The sequence below is a fragment of the Ursus arctos genome, unplaced genomic scaffold (genome assembly GCF_023065955.2).
Source record: "Ursus arctos isolate Adak ecotype North America unplaced genomic scaffold, UrsArc2.0 scaffold_23, whole genome shotgun sequence".
Lineage (NCBI taxonomy): Eukaryota > Metazoa > Chordata > Mammalia > Carnivora > Ursidae > Ursus > Ursus arctos.
The window spans coordinates 45,140,520-45,159,516 of NW_026622908.1; the positions used below are offsets into that span (position 1 = coordinate 45,140,520).

Sequence of the window (18,997 nt, forward strand, 5' to 3'; positions counted from 1 at the left end):
AGACGTGCCGAGACTGTCTTTATGGCCCAGCACGAGCCACGGAGGCACACGGTCTGTGCACACTTGGAAAGTCCATATTCTGTAGTTCCGGAGGATTCTTCTGTCTGCAGAAAGCCTACCATTTGTGGAAGGCATTAAAGTTCCACAGTGATTGAGGACTTATTCCTTATTTCAGCTCTGTCGGGTTTGGTTTCATGTCGTGTGAGAACATTGTTGACAATTGTTCTATCTTTCTGCTGAGTTGGTGTGCCATTATGAAACAGCCCTTTTCATCTCTAGGAAAACTTCTTGCTTTGAAATCTACTGTATTCGATATTAGGACAGCTGCATCTGCTATCTTTAATTGTACTTACATGGTCTGTACTTCATCTTTCAACATGTGAGCATTTGGGGTCTTTATATTAAAGTGTGTCTACTAATAAATAGTAGAGAACTGAAGTTCAAAAAAAAAACCTCGCCTGATAATGTTGTCATTTAATTGGAGTATTTAGCCCATTTATACTTAATATAATTATTAATATACATCTGGATTTATACCCACCACTTACTCTTTGTTCTTTATTTTTCCCATTTGGTTTTTGGTTTTTTTTAACCTCCTTCTTTTTCATTAATCAATTCTTATTTGATTCCAGTTGCTCTTTGATTAGCTGGCCAGCTGTACATTCCTTTATTCTCCTTCTAGTGGTTGCACCAGAAATTATGAAATGCATCCCTGGCTTTTTAGAATCTGTCTTAAAATTGTGCTTTTACCGCTTTGGAACATTAAAGTAGAAGCTTAAATGCCTTTCACTTCATTTATCCCTCTCTCCTTTAGTTTCATTTTTGCTGTGTATTAATTCTATTTCTATCTTAGTCCTACAGGACATTATTCCTGCTGGCTTAAGCAGGGGTTTGCCCACATATTTGCTCTTTCCAATGTCCATCCATGATGCTTCCATTTGGGGTTAGCTCCCCCCTGTCTGAAAAAAAAATCCCTGTACTGTTTATTTTAGTGCAGGTCTGCCGGCCACGAATCCTCTTCAATGTCGTTCATCTGAAAACATCTTTATTTCACCTTCTTTTTTGAAAGATATTTTCTCTCCACACAGAATCCTAAGTGGGTACTTGTTTTTTTCCGGCCATTTAAATATGCCCTTAAGCTTCCACAGTTTCTCAGGAAAGTCAGCCATTAGCCTTAGGATTGATCTTTTGAAAACATGCTTTTTTCGCCTCTGGGTGCTTTTAAGGATTTTTCTTCTTGTCCTTCATTTCCACCAGTTTCCCTGTGAGGTGCCTACGTGTGGTTTTCTCTGTCTGTCTCTGCTTGAGGATAGTTAAACTCCTTGTGTCTGTGAGGAACAAGTCCTCCCCTGCCTCTCCTGCTCCAGAACTCCAACCACACCTGCGGGAGGCATGGTCCCTAAAACCTGTGTGTCTCTGTCAGTCTTCCAACTGTGTTCCAATTTGAGGATTTTCTACTGGCTTCTCAGTTCACTGAACTTGTCCACTCTCCAGTTTGCCGCCCTGCCCACCTTCCGAATTCTCATTTGGGGCTTTAGAATTTCCATCCGATGCCCTCTGCGGATTCCAGCTCTCGTACTGAAATTCCCCTTGTTTTCATTTAGATTCTGCAGCAGGTTAACGTACGAGTCTGATAACCCCAGCACCTGGGTCTGCTGTTAGTCTGTTTCTCTTGTCATTTGTTTGTTTGTTTTGCTTGAGTTTTAATTATTGGACCCTGCCTCCTGGCACTTGCTGTAATTCTTCACGGACACTGGATGCTGTGCCTGATAAAGGGGATGGCTCTGGAGATGCTCACCTCTTCCAAAGAGGATTTTCATGTCTTCGGTGGGCAGAAGTGGACAGATATGCTCGTTTCTCTCAGGGTTGGAGATGATTTGAGCTAGACTTTGGATCTGGGGAAGCTGGGCCCCTGAAACATAGCCTTTCAGGGCTCTCAGTTGAGAGCTGGCAAGTTTACAAAGACCCCCGCCTTCCTAGGGGCCCCGGACTCCAGACTTGGCGTCGTCAGGCCGGAGTGAGATGGGTTAGATGGCCCAGAAGTGGCTGTCTCTCGGCTGCCTTGTCCAGCATCCCTTCCTCAGGGCTTCCATGGACTCTGGTCCTGTAACGATCAGGGATTACTGGCCCAGTGGCATCACAGTCAGCTGTGTGCATGTCTGTCCTCCTGAGATTAGGGGGCCCAAATCCAGCTGCTCTCCGAGCCCCTTGGAATGGTTGAGATCTCTGAACGTGAAGACCTACATGTGTATTTTGTAAAGTTCCCCGGGTGAAGAAGCAATGGCTATCTAGACCTTCATTTTGTAAATATCGGCCAAGACACTGAACTTTGCTGGGGTAGGAAAGTGCCAGAGGCTCTAGTCCACCTGGGACTTATTGTGCATTTGTTGAAAGAAGAAGGGGAGGGAAGCATTCCTCAGGAAAGCAGATCCCAGCTCCGGGGCCCAGCCCCTGATCCCATGTGAGCTGGCCCAGCTCCCACCGCGCTCCAGTGACCAGCGGCCTTGCAGCAAGAGCGGGCATTTTAGCTGAGTGATGTCTGCCTCTCTTCAAGATAAGAGTAAATTTATGTTAATGCAGGTCTTATCACTCGGGCATTACCCTTTGCCTTCCTGATGTCTCACCCTGTTTTCTTGGTGTCTCGTTACACGTGATAAGGAGAATAGCCTTCACCCCATTGTGATTCTGCACCTCACCCACCCACTTCCCCAGAACCCTGTTTGTTCTGGGGAAATATGACCTGGTGATATCAGGTCATTAACCCCTCTTTTGGTCATTTTTTGTTGAATCGAAACCGGGCCACCGCCAGGACAAAGGTGTGTCCTTGGCTGGCTCTGGGCCAACCCCTGGGCTCTCCCCACCCCCGCCACGAGCCGGCTCCAGTTTCTCCCCTCCCTCTTGTTTCTTTCTCTTCTTTTCTGTTCCCTTCTTTGATTCCTCTTTTTTCTCCATCTGGAAGCAAAAGCTTTACCACTTTGGAAGAGGATGGATGAACGCGGTGGGGCATGGCCTGCTGACGTCACCTCCCCCCCTGCAAAGGCTGTTTCTATGGTGGGAATGGCGGAGGGGGTCTCCTGCCACCCGGGCAGGTTCGTGGCTCCTCAAGGGGGGCACTTATGAAATACCAGCCTCCCTGCTGCCTTGTGGGCGTCCTACACCCGGTTGATGGTGCTGGATCCCCAGCCCACTGGGGCAGGTCCGGACACTGAGCGTCTGTGCCCGTGCAGCAGGGGGTGGGGGTACTGCGCTCAGGCGCCGACTGTCGAGAAGAACCCCACGACCCCCCTCCCCCCAGTGCTGGTTCCCTGGCCTCAACCCTGCAGATGAGAAGGAAATCTTCTCCAAAGGCCAGATGCTTATCTGAGAAACAGGTTTCTCCATCCCCATGTCCCCAGTTGTTGCTCTAAACCATTTGTCCTCCTTTGTTCTTGGTTCTATTTTTGCAGTGGAGAAACTTTTCAGATGGACACCCTGGACTGAGATGAACTTTAAAATTGCCCCCAGGGATCAGACAGATGCTGGCCCCTTCCCTGCTTGTGCTGGTGGCCAAAGTCAAGGCATTGGGCATTGAAGAGCTGGCCCCATCCTGGCCACCCCAGCAGGAAATAAAGGTTTTCCTTGTCCTCCTTCCCCCAAACCCCTTCCTCCTTCCCTTTGCCTTTGCTGTGGAAAGTTCTTCCCCTTTCTCCACATCCTTCATCCCCACCAGTCTGTGGGCTTGGTGCCAGTTGCCCCGTTTGCCTATGAAAATTATTTGAAAGAGAGAGGTCATTTACACCTTAGTATGAATTTGATCAGTAGTTTGCCTTTTCTCAGGATGTTTGCTTTCTGGGTCAGTGAAAGGCTTAGTGCCGCAGTGTAGACGTTCATGGTAGTTACAGGAACGGGTTAGGGATGGAGGGCCTCCCTGGAGTCCAGGCACTCCTGCTCACAAGCTGCTAATCCCGAGTCCTGGCTGAATCTGCCTACTGCCTGTGTTCCAGAACAAAGACATGGGGGAGAGCGATTTGTGGCATAACCAAGCACAGGGCGTGGAGAGAGCTGGGATGGGGCCGGGCAAGGAGGGGATGCACAGAGCTCCACAGGACAGCTGACTCCAGTCTGCGACGTGGTTGCTGCAAAGGAGTCCCTGTGTGGGGCCCAAGCCTGGAAGAGGCTGGTTTTGGGGAGCAGGCTCCCTCTGAGACACACAGGGCTGCCCTCGGGGGCAGTCAGCCACTTCTGGAGTCCTCCAGAGCTCCATGCTCGGTGTCATTAGAGAAGCCTTTCATGTTGCTGGGGGTCCCTGGCAGAAATGCACAGCCTAAACCCCTACTTCTAAGCTCCCCTCCAACCCAGCAGGCTGGGAGCCCTGCAGCCCTGCCCGCCCCTCAGAGTTCCTCCCAGCCTCCGGGCTGCCACCTGGCTGTGGCCTCCACCTGGAATGTTCCTCCCTGGACCTTCTTTCTCGGGGCTGGCTCCTCTCAGCATACGGGCCTCTGCTCGGTTCTCCTTTCCCCAGAGAGGCCTTCACGATCACCCCTACCCGCCATCCCATGGCACCACCATCACCGCCCGCCAACAGTCCTGCTTGTTCTCTGTGTGTCTCCCCCACTGGCGTGTGCGCCCGCGGGAGCAGTGGCTCGGCTGCAGGGTTCACTCCGCGTCGCCAGCCTGGCGCTCAGAGACGCTCAGTGAAGGAATGAACGTGATCATGTGAATGAATGTGTGGCGAGAGGCAGGTCGGGGCGGCGACAGGCCCCAGACGGCTGAGTGCTCGCCCTGTTCAGCCCCCGGGAATCTGTGGCCATTGTGATGATAAGGGGCCATCACAAGCAGACAGCCAAGCGCTGAGCTCCGCCCATGTCATCACAGCGGTGACCAGTGGGGTCCAGGCACCACGCTGGCGTCATGCGTGGGACCCACTCTGGGGGTCGTGGGTCCATTCCCACCACCCCAATAGCCTGCCTATTATTAGGACCCCAGAGCCTATGTAATTTGTCCAAGGTCGCCCTGCAGGCATACAGGAACTTGGAGGGATTCTCTGGAAAGTTCCATTCCAATAGATGAGTTAACAGCTCTTCTAAAAGTCCCCTGGGACGGTCTCTTCCATGCGCATTTATTGAGCACCTGCTGTGTGTCAGGCATGTTGAATCTCCCTGTCCTGGCTGATTCAGGCGAGTGCTGGCAGGGGCATCCTGATTTTGGCCCTGCCCCTGGTGGTGTCATGGTGAAGGCTTCTGCCGTCCTGGGGAGTTTAAAATACCGCCAGGAGCAGAGACGCAGGCCAGGCCACCATGGTGACATTCCTCTCCCCGGAGGGTCAGAGGACCCCAGGGACCGCCCTTGGCACAGCTTCACCGTGGTCAGGTGGGGGAGGTGCTGACACCGAGGTGGCCAGCTCACCCTGTCGTCCAGCACGGAAGCACCCGCTCGCCCCAAGGAACATGCAGAAGGGCCCAGAAGCAAGGAAAGGCCGTGAGATACCCAAGGGGGGGCCGCTCTGCTGCTGGCTCCCGGGCTCACAGCCGGCACTGCCCACGTCGGTCGCCCCGGTCTGCAAGCGCGTTGCTCTGCAGGGGTGCCCCTTGCTCGTGGAAAGAAAGCACCAATGCACGTCATCACAAATCCTTGTGTTCGTATCAAGACGGAGTCCCTGTTGCCAGTCCCGCTCCCCTACCCCCTCCAGCAAGGTCTCTCCTGAGTGGCTGTGAATGCCCCCCTGCAGTGAGGCCCACGATCGCCCCCTGTGGGAAAGTGCCCGCCCCACTCCCTGGGCGCTCCAAAGCCCCTGCGGCCTGCTCTGGGGCACCCCAGTATAAGCTCCCCAGCTCCGGGTCAGCCGTGTCGTGCTGGGTCATGGGCGGCAGCGTCCCAGAGGCAGCCGTCTGATGGATGAGCCCACAGCCCTGCCCTCCCCTCCCGGCCCCTCCGTCTCCCCACCCCTCTGCCCACCCCGCTCATGCCTCCTCCTGCAGGCCTTCCTCTGCTTGGAGCAGCTGTCCCCTCCCCTGCAGCTTCCTGGTTCCCCATGACTTCCTAGGGCTCAGCTGAGAAGCCACTCCCTCTGCAGGACCTTTGTGACCTTTCTTTCCCAGACTCTTCCCTACTTCTGTAGCCCATGGTTGTCTGTTTGTTTTTTTACTTTCCCGGGAGACTGTCAGCTCTGTGGATGTGTCCCTTTGTGTCTGTGGCTCACAGCTCCATGGCAGCTTTCAGTAGGACCTTAGTAAATGTGCTGATGGCCCCAGCAGAGGGGAGGTGCTGTCCGGTCCGCGGGGAAAGCTGGGCCTGCACCTCCCCAGGCCAGGGCTTGTCAATGGAGCTTTTGTGGCAGGGGGACCAGCAGCCTCTGGAGCTTTCGCTAGCTGTTCTATCAACTTCAAATGTCAAGACAACAACTTCGTCCTCCTTGCTCCCAGGAAAGACCTGTGTGTGACAAAGGCAGGCCGCACAGGGGCTGTTTGAGTCCAATAGAAATTGGCCTGTCGGTACCAGTCCCGCCCCCCTGGGGCTTGAGACCCTGGTGAAGTCCACGTTATTCGTTCATTCATGCTTTTGACAAATATTTTGGCAACCTGCAGAGTGCCAGGCTCCCCTAGGTGCTGAGAACGCAGCAGAGAGTAAGCCGGACAAAAGCCCCCTCTCCTAGCACACAGAGAAAATAGGTGACAGGGTGACAAGGGACAGGTGACAAAGGACAGAAGCAAAAGGAGGGGCTTGGGGGCAAGGGCCCGGGGAGGCTCTCTGGAAAGACGATATCTGACCTCACTCCTTTGAGGCCATGAGCCGATGTCTGCCCCGTGCTGAGGGGGTCCCAGCAGTCCCCTCTGTTTGGTCCCCAGCGCTGTGACCTGGAGGCTTGGCGCCCTGGCTCTTTGCTCGAAAGCTGGCCCGCGTGTCGTGGGTGTGGCAGCCAGCCATCCAACTCCGCCGGCCGGGAGGCCTTGCCTGGCCTTTCGAAGGCCCGTTCACAAAGGCGGGACGGGGCCTGTCCGGCGTCCCCCTGGAGAGCAGAATTTCCCCCGGACAGCCTTGCCCTACGAAGTGATTCAAGTGCTTCAGCTCACACAGGACCCGGTCCTTCTCTGGGCATGATCTCGAGTTTCTCTTTCCCTTTGTCTTCCTTTTGGAAGGAACTGAGCGCTCTGAAGTCCCCCCTGAGGAAGGATAGGATGGGCTTTCTCTTCGGAGAGGTGTCGGGAAGGAGCCTCTGAGCAAGGAGGGGTCTTGGGCTTTAACTCAGTGCTGAGGTCGGAGGTCAGGCTCGCCACCAAACGAGGAGGGAAGCAGAGACGAGGAGCCATGGTTAAGAAAGTTGCAAGGTGCTTGCCCTGAGAACCAAATCATGGAATAAAAGCAAACAAGTGCGTTCCTCGTCCAAGGGATCCCCTTGCTGCTTAGGGGCGGGCAGGTGGAAGGGGCAAGGAAAAAAAACCGAAACGGAGACATTGGGTTTTCCAGAAAGTCTGATTTCAGATGTAGCAGTCCACACACAGGAAGCAGGGGAGCTGAGCCATGCTGGAGGCAGGGGCACGGGCATCTTGGAGGGGGCAGCCCTGGCGCCCTCCAGGGTCAGTCTGACCACAGATCCTGGAGAGTCTGGGTCGTGCGGGGCTGTGGCATGGATTTCAGAGCCACTTGTCATGTCTGCGTGAGGCTCCGGGGCCATCGTTAGCCCTGTAGGGATCCCTTGGGCCCCGCTTGTTACGAATGCATTCTGCGGGACAGACCTCGGTCCTGGTGGGGACACTCTGGCTCGCTGTCCCTGACTCCAAGCAGTTTACTTCTCGAAGGAAAATGCTTGGGGGCCCACACTCCTTGACTAACTGGCTCCCGTCTATGCCCTTTTCCTAGATCCCTGTGGCTACTTCTTATGGCATTTTCAGGCAGGAAAATCTAGAGCCGGTGACTCATGACAAGTTAGCCTGGAGCTGGCATCCTCGCCAGTGGGGTGAATTGTGCAGTCGATGGGGGCGATAACGTCTGGGGAGGGAAACAAAGCTGGGAAAGGTATGAGCAGGGTAGAGGTAATAGGAGGTGGGGCGGGGAGCGAATATGTGAACACATGCTTCTCCCTCCACTCTGCCCCTCACCCCTGCTTGTGCTCTCTCTCTCACTGTCTCTCAAGTGCATGAGTGAATGAATGAAGGCAAATGAATGAATGAAGGAGTGATCAAATCATGGGTAAACAAATGAATGAATCCCCCAACCAGCCAACGTGGTTTTCCAGAAAGTCTGGAACAAGCGCTGCAGGCACGAGCTTGAGACACCCCCCCCCCTGGGGTGCCCACCTCCTTGAGCGTGGGCCCGTGTCCAGGAGTCCTGAGGGGAGGCGGCTGGGTCGGACACCCCCACCCCCACGCACACGGCCCGGCCGGCAGCCCATCGTGCCGTGGACACCGCGGAGAGGCTGACACGGGGGACCCTGGGAGGATGCCCTCGGGTGCACAGGTGGACTTCTTGTGGGTCAAATAGAGAGCTCGCACGTCCCCCATGTGAAGCCTGCATGACCAGCCCGTCAGCAGACGGCTCCGTAAGTACAGACGACTCAGCTAAAACCTTCAGGAATGTGCCTCCGACCGGCTTGGAGGCAGAGGCGGCCTTCTCTAACTCAGAGCTGCAGGCGTGAGGGGCCAAGAAGGAGGCCATCTTCCCCGGAACAACGAAGAGCCGTGCGAGCCTGCAGGCGACGGGGTGCGTCCGTGTGTTCCGGGAGAGTCATGCCTTTCCTGTTGATGGGACAAATTCGGGTTCATTGCAGAAACCTCAGAAAAATGTAGAGCAGAGAGGAAGAGCCATGCAATACAGGTTTTCTGAAGCAGTAACCACAGGCCTTGGAGCAAAGCTGTCCATCACATTGTCCCCGACCCTGCGCAGCTCCGAGCCCTGGGAATCTGGTTTGTCTGAGCCCAGACGGGCTGTCAGTGTGAACTGCACCCCAGATTAGGAGTGAAAAAAGGTTCCTTTTTTAAGGAAAGGTTTAAAAAAGGCTTAAAAAAAAGTTTTTCCCTCCCTTAGGAGGAAAAAAAGGTAAAATACCTCATTAGTAATGTTTGTATTGATTATGTGTTGAAAAGATAATATTTTTGTATAATAGGCTACATTAAATATTTTATTAATTTTTTTTAATTTTTAAAAAGATTTCATTTATTTGAGAGAGCAAGAGAGAGAGCACAAGCAGGGGTGAGTGGCAGAAGGAGAGGGAGAAGCTGGCTCCCCACTGAGCAGGGAGCCCCATGCGGGACTTGATCCCAGGACCCCAGGATCATGACCTGAGCCGAAGGCAGACCCTTCACCGACTGAGCCACTCAGATGCCCCTATTTCATTAAATCTACCTCATTGTTTTGTTTTGTAGTGTGGCTCCTGGCACGTCCCAGGTTCCCTATGTGGCTCACTTCGTGCTCCTACCGGCCAGCGCTGTTCTATGGGGTCCAGGAACTCCCTCCTTTCAGACGGAGACGTTCCTTCAGGAAGACGAGGTCTGAGGTGCAGAACCTGGAGGAGGTTTGGGTCTGATCCCCCGTGTTCGGTCGGGGAGACCCGCTGACTGCTCAGTGAGGCCTCTGCTTCATTTGTTCATTTGTGTGCCACAAACAATGGGCCATCGCGCCAGCCCGCAGGCCCCAGGACGCAGCGTCCGCCCGAGAGAAGCTTACAGCCCAGCGGCTCCACTGCGGGAGGGAGGCCTGGACTGAGCAGAGGCCCGGACACAAACAAGCTGGCACTGAGTCCCGTGCCCTCGGAGGCACAACCAAACAGCAAGGTTTTGCGGGAAAGGCCGTTCATGGACCCACAAAAACCTGGCAGAGCTTTGACTCGTGTCTGGGATGCTGTCTCGCAGGAAAGCAGCAGGGTCATCCCATAAGGATACCCGAGCCTTGTCCCCTGTCCAGGGAGCTCCAGTTTCACTTGATTCTTGGGGGAACCGTAGAAGCCATACGCGTCCAAGACGATTCGCTTCAGCTGTAGCCAGAGCCTATGACGTCAGGGTCCAACTTCCCTGCAGATGGGTCTTTGGGGAAATTAAGGGCAGCGTGTGATCACTGACCCCAGGGGAGCCGCAGGGCAGGTGCAATGCACTTACACTCCCAACACACACACGTGCACACACGCACGCACGTGGAGGACACAGGGCCATGGGGCTGCATGGGGGAGACGCTCACACTCTCCACAGTGCAGGGATCCCCACTCCCATCCCAGCTCCGCAGCCGGGGGGCCTCGGCCGCCTTCATCTGAGCACCCCGTCCTTGTCTGTCCGAGGCACCATCCACACCGTCGGGAGGAAGGTCCGAGTACATGGGGTGGGTCAGGCTCGGGACAGCAGTTGAGCTCACCTCGGGGAGATGGGCATCCTTTGTTCTTGCGGAGAGTTTTGGTGAAAGGGAATCTCTACTGCTCTGAGCCTGGCGGGCCAAACCTCTGCTCTTCTCTCAAGCCCCGGGATGAAAAGTTAAAGCAGCAAAGGAGGTTTCGAGGCTTTCCTTTGGAGAAGCAGGAGGCATGACGTGGAGTTTCCACACTGCTGGGCAGGGTGGTCTGGCGGCTGGCTCGGCCTCGGCCCGCGGCGGGGGGGCTGTCTCTGTGTCAAGCCCCCAGAGCGGGCAGGGTTTCTGATGCCCAGGCATCTATCGGGGGGCATGAATGCCGTGATTCCCAAAGGGGCGCTGGGGAGGAGGGAGCACTTTGAGACTCAGGCTGGACTTCCCCCCACACTTCCAAAGAAAGGGTCCTGGGAGGGGGAGACATCTGTGTGAATCCACTTGCAGACGGTTGTCAGCACCATAAGAACTCGAGTTAGTATTTGCAGAGAGCTTAGCACGGTGCTGGCTTATAGCAGGCTCGTTAAATAAGTAAACACAATCAGGGAAATCTGTGGTGTGCCAAGGACCGAAAGGGGGTGAAGGGTAGAAGTAAAGCAGAAGACAGGACCGTGGAGCAGAAATGAGCCTGAGTCCCGGGACAGAGCCGAGAGGGGTTCCAGCAGAACAGAGCCGGGCCAGAGAGGCTTCCTGGAGGAGGTGGCGGCTGGCCGAGCCCGCCAGCTTCTAACCCAGCCGGGGGTGATTTTCGGGTTCTTAGGAATTCTCAGAAGGCAAGCTTGGGTTAGCAAAACACATGAAGTGTCTGAAAATGCTCTGAAGGAAATAACGTCCAGGGATTCCGTTGGGGGGAAAAAAATTCCCCCAGACAGAACTTCATGCTTTGGCTGTGCTCCAGAACTTTGGGCTGGCGGTTTCCGTGCCCACGGAGTCTCCCTGCCCGTTGCTCAGGGTTCTGACATCATGCAAGGGAAGGAAGTGACAGGAGTCCCGTCTCCTGCCCACCCCATCTCAGTTATAACCCCCCCCAGAATGCACCCCCCGGGAAGTTACACCCAAGGCGCTTTGAGCACATGAGGTCATATACCTGTTCGGCATCGGGTTTTCCCCCCACGGGATGCCTGCTGGACACTCGCAGGGGTGCAGAGCCAGCGCGGGAGCAGGACGGGGCCGCTGAGCTCACAATGGCCCTGACTCATGAGCGGCTCACTCCTTCCACGCGGTCTTCCCCACCCAGCTGCCCGCGTGAGTCAACATCATTTATTCAGCACCTCTGAGTGCAGAGATCCGTATTGGGGAGAAAGCTGGCCTGTTGCAGGGGTGGCCAGAGTCAGACAGGGCAGCCCTGTACTACCCCCTCCACCAACTGAGAGTAGCCGGGGCCATCTATGCGTTTTGTAAAAATCGCCTCTCCTGCCTCGTATCCCTCTAGTCCCGTGTGTGCGTGCGTGTATGCATGTGTGTGCTGAATTCACGGAGTGAGCCCTGGTTTGGACGGTCAGGAGAACCAGATGGAAAGCCAGATCTGCCTCTTGGCTGTGCCTGAAGCCAAGCACATCACCTCTCTGGGCCTCTGCACTCCCATCTGAGAACTTGGGTGATAAGATCAGCCTCCCGGCTCTTCCTGGAGAGCGCAGGCAGGGGCCTACCATAAGCCCAAGAAGAGTGGTTCTCCACCGGGGGCGGTTTTACCCCTGGGGACATCTGAAATGTCTGGAGACATTTGTAGTTGTCACACTGGGCGGGAGAAGAGCCACTGGCATCGAGTGGGTAGAGACCAGGAATGCTGCTGACGATCCTACAGGGCCCAGCCTGGCCCCCAGGACAAACAGTGATCCAGCCCCAAATGTCAGCAGTGCCGTGGAGAAGCCCAGCCCCGGGGCACCATGGTAGACGAGCGGCGTCGCTCAAAGAATCCCTGACCCGGGGCTCACCACGGCCTGGCCAGGCGGAGGGCCCTGCCCTGCCTCACTGTCTACGGCTTGGTTTATTCACCTTTTCGCTAGGGCTGCTGACAGCCCCGGGAGTGCCCAGGCACGCGCAGCTGGTCAGGGCACAGAGCAAGACGTTCCTCCTCGTGGGCAGGGGCAAGGAGGGGAAACCGATGTTGTTCGGAAGGGCCCCCCCGAGGCTCTTACAAGGGAGACTGTCTTGCAGCTCAGTCCCCTCTGGCATCTCTTGTCACCCCGGGCTTGTACTGCTGGCGATTATTACAACGTCAGCAAAGACTGAGAGCATGACAGGGGCTGACATCACAGCAGGACGAGAGGGTGGCCCGGTGGCAAAGTGGGGTGAGCTGGGAAGCCCGGAGCTTCCCATAATAAAATGCCCCATTTAGACTAATGAGGCTGGTTTTTACTCATTCATGAGCGGGGAATTAATCCTGCTGGTGAGATCTGTCCCTTCGGGTTTTTAATGATGAGAATCACTGAGTCCAAAAGCAGAAAGTGCAAAGCTGATGGCAACAGTATTTCTGGGGGCCTGTTCAGAAGCAATTAGCGACTCGGAGCAGAGACACGGTCCCGACAGGATGGCCCATAGGAGACGCCGTGAGGCCGGAAACCAGCGGCTGAAATCATCACCAGACGAGAGACGCTTTAAAGTCCCAACTTGGGGGAGAGCTGGGTGGAGAAGAATCCTGTTGCCCTCCCTGGCTTGGAGGAATGTTGTTCTTACTTCTTGGTCCCTGAAATCCCAAGACCCCTGCAGTCCCAGCCCAGGCCACAGTGGCCCTGGGGACAGGATCAATCCCTGCTGGCCTGTCCTCCGCTCTGTACAGAGGCCACCCTGCATGTCCCCTCCACCTGCCGAAGCATTTCCACGCTGTGCACCTGGGAGCCTGGGAGCGGTAAGAGGATGCAGAATGCATGGAGGGGGCAGAGCAACGAAATGTACTGGTCTGTGGCAGCGAAAGTGATGCTTTATGAGCAAGCAGGTGTCTGGGCCCAGCTAAGTCATAAATCACAGAAGCAGGTGAAACCCGGCTTCCTAGGGAAAGCCAGAGCAGGGAGGCGGGCACCGCCCTGCCTGAGAGATTGTCCCCCACTGTGCAGCAGCTCGCAGAAGGGCTCAGGCACCCTGCCCCAAGCTCTCTCCATCAGCAGTCCAGGGGTTTGGGAATGTCAGGGTACCCAGAGTTGAGGAATTACAGTTTTGCTCCTTGTTCGCAAATCATACCTCGTAAACTTCCACAAGATCCTTCGTCACTTGAAAATAAATTTAGAAAGTCAGTGTATTAAGGTTACACAATCTTGGTTGTTTACCAACAAGGATAAGAAAATGAAGTTACATAATCCTGTGTGTGTGTGTGTGTGTGTGTGTGTGTGTGAGAGAGAGAGAGAGAGAGAGAGAGAGAGAGAGATTCTTCCCGGCCTTGGAAGCTCGAACTGGCCTCAGCGTGGCAGAGACCATGGAGGACTGTTTGTGGTGAGGACTTGGCCCGCCTGGCACACTTCTCCAAACCTGTGCTCACTGTCTGAGATGCAGACAAAGGGTCCTTGTGGGCCACTCTGTGCCCACCGGCAAGGCTCGCCCAAGGGCAGAGTAACCTTGCTACACCTCTCAGAGTTCAAGAAGTTCACAAACTGGAGCCTAAGTGGGGGTGAGGGAGAAGGGAAGCTCATGACCATGACAAGATGACAGTAGCAGTAACAGCGGTCCCACAGCCCAGCCTCCCCCCCCCCCCCAGTGCCAGGTGCCGAGTCCCAGCTTCATGCATACTGACACTCACGGGAGGAGACACAGGCTCTCTGAGGCTAAGGACGCCTGACCCAGGTCACAGGGCTGGAAGGTGCCAGAGCTGGAGCCAGACCCCACCCCATCTCCCCCAACTCTATCCTTTCTGATTCCAGAATCCACCCTTGGACCCAATGCGTGCCGATGGCATCAGCACCTTGCAAGATAGCTTTATGATCACTTCTGTAGGCCCGGGATGTTCCTCCGTGGCCGTTTGACAAGCAGCCATTGGGCATCAAGTGTGTGAACCCAGTGTAAAATAAGGTGGAGTAAAGGAAGCTCTGTGGTCAAGGAACAGACCAGTTCTTGCGCTTGAGTGCTTGGGTGAGGGGCAATCCAGGATGACTGTCTGGAGGAGGTGGCGTTCAAGGCATACCCCAAAGAACTAACAAGATGTAGGGAGGCAGAGGAAAAGGAGAATTTATTCCCACTGGGCAGGCTTGCCAGGGTGGCCCCTGGGGGCTACACCGGGGCATGGCTGCTCCTGGAGACCTGTGCCATCCTCCTGCAGGGATGGTGGATTACATCCGTCGGTGCTCCTGGGGAGCACCTACCACGTGCCAGGTCCCTGCTCATCCGGGATGAAAGCGGTCCAAGTCACTGTCACTCCCTCAGGGAGGCAGTAGAGCGTCGCGCAAGGAGTGCAGGCAGCTCTGCGTGAACCCCAGGCCCCTTTCTCATACCCCTCTGCAAAGTGAGGCCCAGGCTGCCGTGTGAGGGGCTGCCCCTTACTGGTCACGGAAGAGGAAGCCTTCCATAAATGGAGACTCAGAGAGATGTGGACCCTGGGGGAGCCGCAGAGGGAACAGGACAAGCTGGAGAGGGTGGGCCCTCAGGACGCAAGGGAGGCTCCCCGGGGGAGGTCAGGGCTGAGTGGCAGCAGAAGTCCTCCAGGGCGAGGACGAAGGGGCAGGGAGAGCTCTCCCACGCCAACCTCCGAAGCCTCTCTCCCCTGCAAGGTGACACAAAGTGCGACGTTTGGAGACTTTTATTAAAGGTGGGAGCTGTTGGAAGCTTCCTCCCTGGTACGAAACCTTGGCCACCCTCAAAAACTCCAAGGGGCGCTTTCCCGGATAAAAATAACGCTTGGAGGGGCCGCGGGAACGGAGCGCTTTCTTCCTGTGTTTAAGTTTCTTCGGAAAGTCTGAGCGCGCGGCCGCCGCCCCTGCCCCAGCGCGCAGCAGCGCGGGGCCGCCCGGGGCCGCAGGGGGGCGGCCGCAGCTCACGGGGCTCGGGCCGGGCGGGCGGCGGGCGGGGCGGGAGGCCCGGCCCCCTGCGAGCGCGCCAACGCTGCCCCGTCCGCCCGCAGAGGCCGCAGCGGCCGTGGATGCGGAGGGCGCGCCGCCCGGCCGGCCCGGCGCCCAGGCGGCCGCGATGAGGGTCAACGAGAAGTACTCGACGCTCCCGGCCGAGGACCGCAGCGTCCACATCATCAACATCTGCGCCATCGAGGACATCGGCTACCTGCCATCCGAGGGCACGGTGAGTGCGGGCGGCTGCGCCCCAGAGGGAGGCCGCTCACCTGCGCCGGGCGCGCTCGGGGAGGGTGGGGCGGGGGCGCGCGGGGCTCGGGGAGGGGGGGCTTGGGGGCGCCCACCCGTGGGCGCGGCCCCCCCCTCCGGGAGCCGGAGCCTGAGCGCACGGCTGGGCCCCGGATGGGACGCCCCCTTCTCGTGGGTGCCGGTCGGCCCGAGGCAGCGGGGTGGGGGGAGCCGAGGGAGGGTGGCAGCCTCCGGGCCCCACGGCACCGCTGCCCTCTGGCGACAGCCGCGCCCTTCTGGGGTTGGACCCTCAGCGACTGCCTCACCTGCCCGGGAGCACGGAGTTCCCGGGACTCCGTGTTCCGCACGCACGGGAGCGCTCAACACCCCCCGGGGCAGCAGGGGGACGCGGGTGGGTCCAGACTTGTTTCTGCGCTGGTCCAGCCCCAGCCGGAGCCTGTGCCTGGTGCGCGTGGAAGCGGGTGCCAGCTGGCCACGTGGTTGGGGACCCCTATCCCGCGTCTGCTACCCCCACCACTCACTACGGGGCCAGATCCAGAGGTCAGAGGGATCCTTAAGGGCAGAACTCGCCAGTGAGAAATTTGGCTTAAAGTTAGAACAAAGTTTGCCCCACGAGGGAAGGGCTGAGAAGGACCCTCCGCGGAAGCAGAGAGGACCTCAGGGTGCTTACTCAGGATCAGAAAACAGACTCTCCTTTCTCCCCCCTTCCCCCACAGCAGTTGCCTGAGGCCCCAGCCTTGTTCCTTGGCTCTGACCTCGCCAGGATCCAGGCCTGCCTGTGCAGCCCCAGGACAGAGAGCCTGGCATTTGGGGAGGTGCCTGCGGGATGGGATCCTGGCAGGGTGGCTAGCTGTGTTCCAGGGAAGGCAGAGACCCTCAGGCCCTGCAGCCCTTCTGCAGCTAGCTTGCACCGAGATGGGGGCGGGGCACTGGGAACCCGTGTGGATTGAAAGGAGCGTCTGCCCATGATAAATACCGTTGGCCTTAGAAGCTCAGAGCCATCGTTTCAGCAAACACCATGTGCCTGCTGTGGGCCAGGCTGTGGGCACCCACAGCAAACGAGACAGGGAAGCGTGCCATCCAGGGCTTGAGGAGTGGTGATGGAAGGGGGCCCTGGACAGCGGCAGAGGGACGCTTCCGTAGCAGCTGACCTGCGGCTGAGAATTAGCTCGCTCAGTTTTCACTCTACAGGGTTGGTGCTGTTTCTACCACTGAGGATACTGAGGCCAAGAGGGGAGCCACCCACCCGCTGGGAGGAGAGCTAGCAAGGGCCAAGACCGAGAAGCAGGTGGACATGGGCAGGCTGCAGACGAATGGGCATCCTGGAGGAGAAGGAGCTGGTTATACCCGTAATGGGGGTTGGGTGGGGACTTTCAGACAAAGAAATCTCACATGGGAAGACCCAGAGGTGGGAATGTGGGGACACCAGTTAGAAGGCGTGAGAGACGGTGACACCCAATGAAATGGAGAGGAGTGGACATTCCAGAGGTTGATGGCATTCGATGTAATGATGGGTTAGACCTGAAATGAGGACTGGAGCCCTTATCAATGGTCTCTGGACTTGTAGTTCGGGGACCTGTCGCTTATGTGGATCCAGAAACTCTGTCTTCCCCAAACCCTGGCGAGGGCCATGAGGTGTGCAAAGGCTTGGCCCTCCGCTGGAGGTCTCCATGGTCTGGAAACACATAGACAAGCCCCGACGAGACTGTTGGCTCTCATTTTGCGCACAGCTCTTACTGTGGGCAGGTTTCAGGCATGGCAGGCTGGGGGGCTGTGAATTGGGGCACCGACTGCAGGAAGGACAGGTAGCCAAGCAGCGTCCTGCCAGGCAGACAGGAAGCAGCAGCTCTAGGAGTGGGGGCATGCAGGGCAGGCAGCATGACAGCGAGAGCCTCCCAGGGCATCCCCAGCACAGCTGAAGCCAATCGTTGTTGCTCAGTCATTACCCTGAGTCACCGGTGAAGGCGGCTCTGGGCAGGCAAAGGCCAGAGGGTGTGGGCTGCGTTTCAAGGAGTTCCCAGACAGGCCTCCCTACGCTGGAGTTTAAGTTGGCCATCAGAAGTCCCAATCCCAGGCAGGCTGCATTTGCCAGCCAGCGCCCCGGGGCCTCTCCTCTCACTGTCATTCCCAAGTTCAAGGATAAAAGTCACCTCATCGTTTCTGCACAACAGGGTGCAAGAAATGACTTCAAAAGCCAGAGGCCAGGTTGAATGCAATTTATTTCACGGAGTTTTCTTTGTGTTTATCTTTGAGAGTTTCTACTTTCTTCCCGATCGTGGTCAGTGGCCCTGATCCGGATGCCCCAACAAGCTCAGACAGCCCAGAGAGGAGTACCGGGTGCTGGTTTCGGCCCACCTGCAAAGGAAGAGCACCTCTCTGTTTATTGGCAAGGGGGGACCCCCTGTTTCTAGGTTGTGGGGTGTGCCCAAGAACTCTACATTGACCTAGTGCCAGTGATTTGATTTTAAAATTTGGGGAATGAGAGTGAAGTTCCACAGTGTGTACAAAGAGTCCCTGAACCAAAAGAAATGTTGCAGGTTCCTGATTTCCTTTTCCCCATTTTAGGAACGAGGGCATGTAGCAGATTCTCTGAGCATGGTCATTTAGACTTGTCCCGGCTTTGGCTATTTCACGCGAATGTGTGACTTCAGCTCCTGGAGCTTCAGGTCCAAGTGAGAAGCCAGATAAACAAGCGCTGGTCCCCGTCCAGCATCCACGGTGTGGACACAGGGTTCCTTCCACTCCCCTCTTCTGCCCTCTTCTCAGAGTTGGGGAAGGGAGTCTGGAGAGGCAGATGGGGACCCGATGTAGACTGCCCTCTCGCTGCCTGTGGTGTTGGGGCCAGTCCCACTGCAGAGGGGACTTCTGTGCCCTGACGACCTCCGGTGTGACCTCAGGAAGACATTTCTCTTCTACCTTACTTACCGTCGTCCTCAGGGAAGCTCCTTCCCCGAGCATTTCCCGCCAAATACTCCGGGGATATCTTCAAAATACTTTCAGATCTCTCATGACTCGAGTCCATGTAAGTTCTGTGACCTCAGTCAAGGAGATGTTTTTGTCCCCACCTTACAGTTGGAACAACTGAGTCTCAGAGCTGGGGAGCGTTGTGTTTAAGTCGCCGTCCCAGCAGGGTCTCAGCCCCAGTGTCCTGGATCTGGTGACCCCTGCCGGGAACTGGGCAGAGCCCAGGCTTCTGTCCTCATGTATGCGTGCATTCATTCATTCCAGAGCCACGTCAAAAAGATGAGCGAGAGGTCCCCTGCCTTCAGGAAAGGGGCGCTGAGAGGCCACCTGCCCCTTTCCTAAGGATAAGTAGAGGACAACATTTTGAAGCTTTCTTCAAGCATTTGAATTGGAAAGTTATACACAGGGTCTGACCCGCCTCCTTCCCGCTGCAGGTTAAATCTTTATCTCTTTGTCCCGTCCTGCACAAGAAAAGCACCCACTCCACTGTTCCA

At 56.4% G+C, this 18,997-nt stretch overlaps 1 protein-coding gene across 5 annotated transcripts in view; it reads left to right on the top strand.

Moving 5' to 3' along the window:
- Nucleotides 1-18,997, top strand: part of ANO1 (anoctamin 1) — a 157,694-nt gene that overhangs the window by 58,239 nt on the left and 80,458 nt on the right. For all 5 annotated transcript variants that reach the window (XM_057317266.1, XM_057317267.1, XM_057317268.1 and 2 more), the window contains one exon: nt 15,347-15,519. In XM_057317266.1, the coding sequence (XP_057173249.1) occupies nt 15,347-15,519 (173 nt within the window). Of the gene's footprint in view, nt 1-15,346; nt 15,520-18,997 lie in introns of those variants that run through there.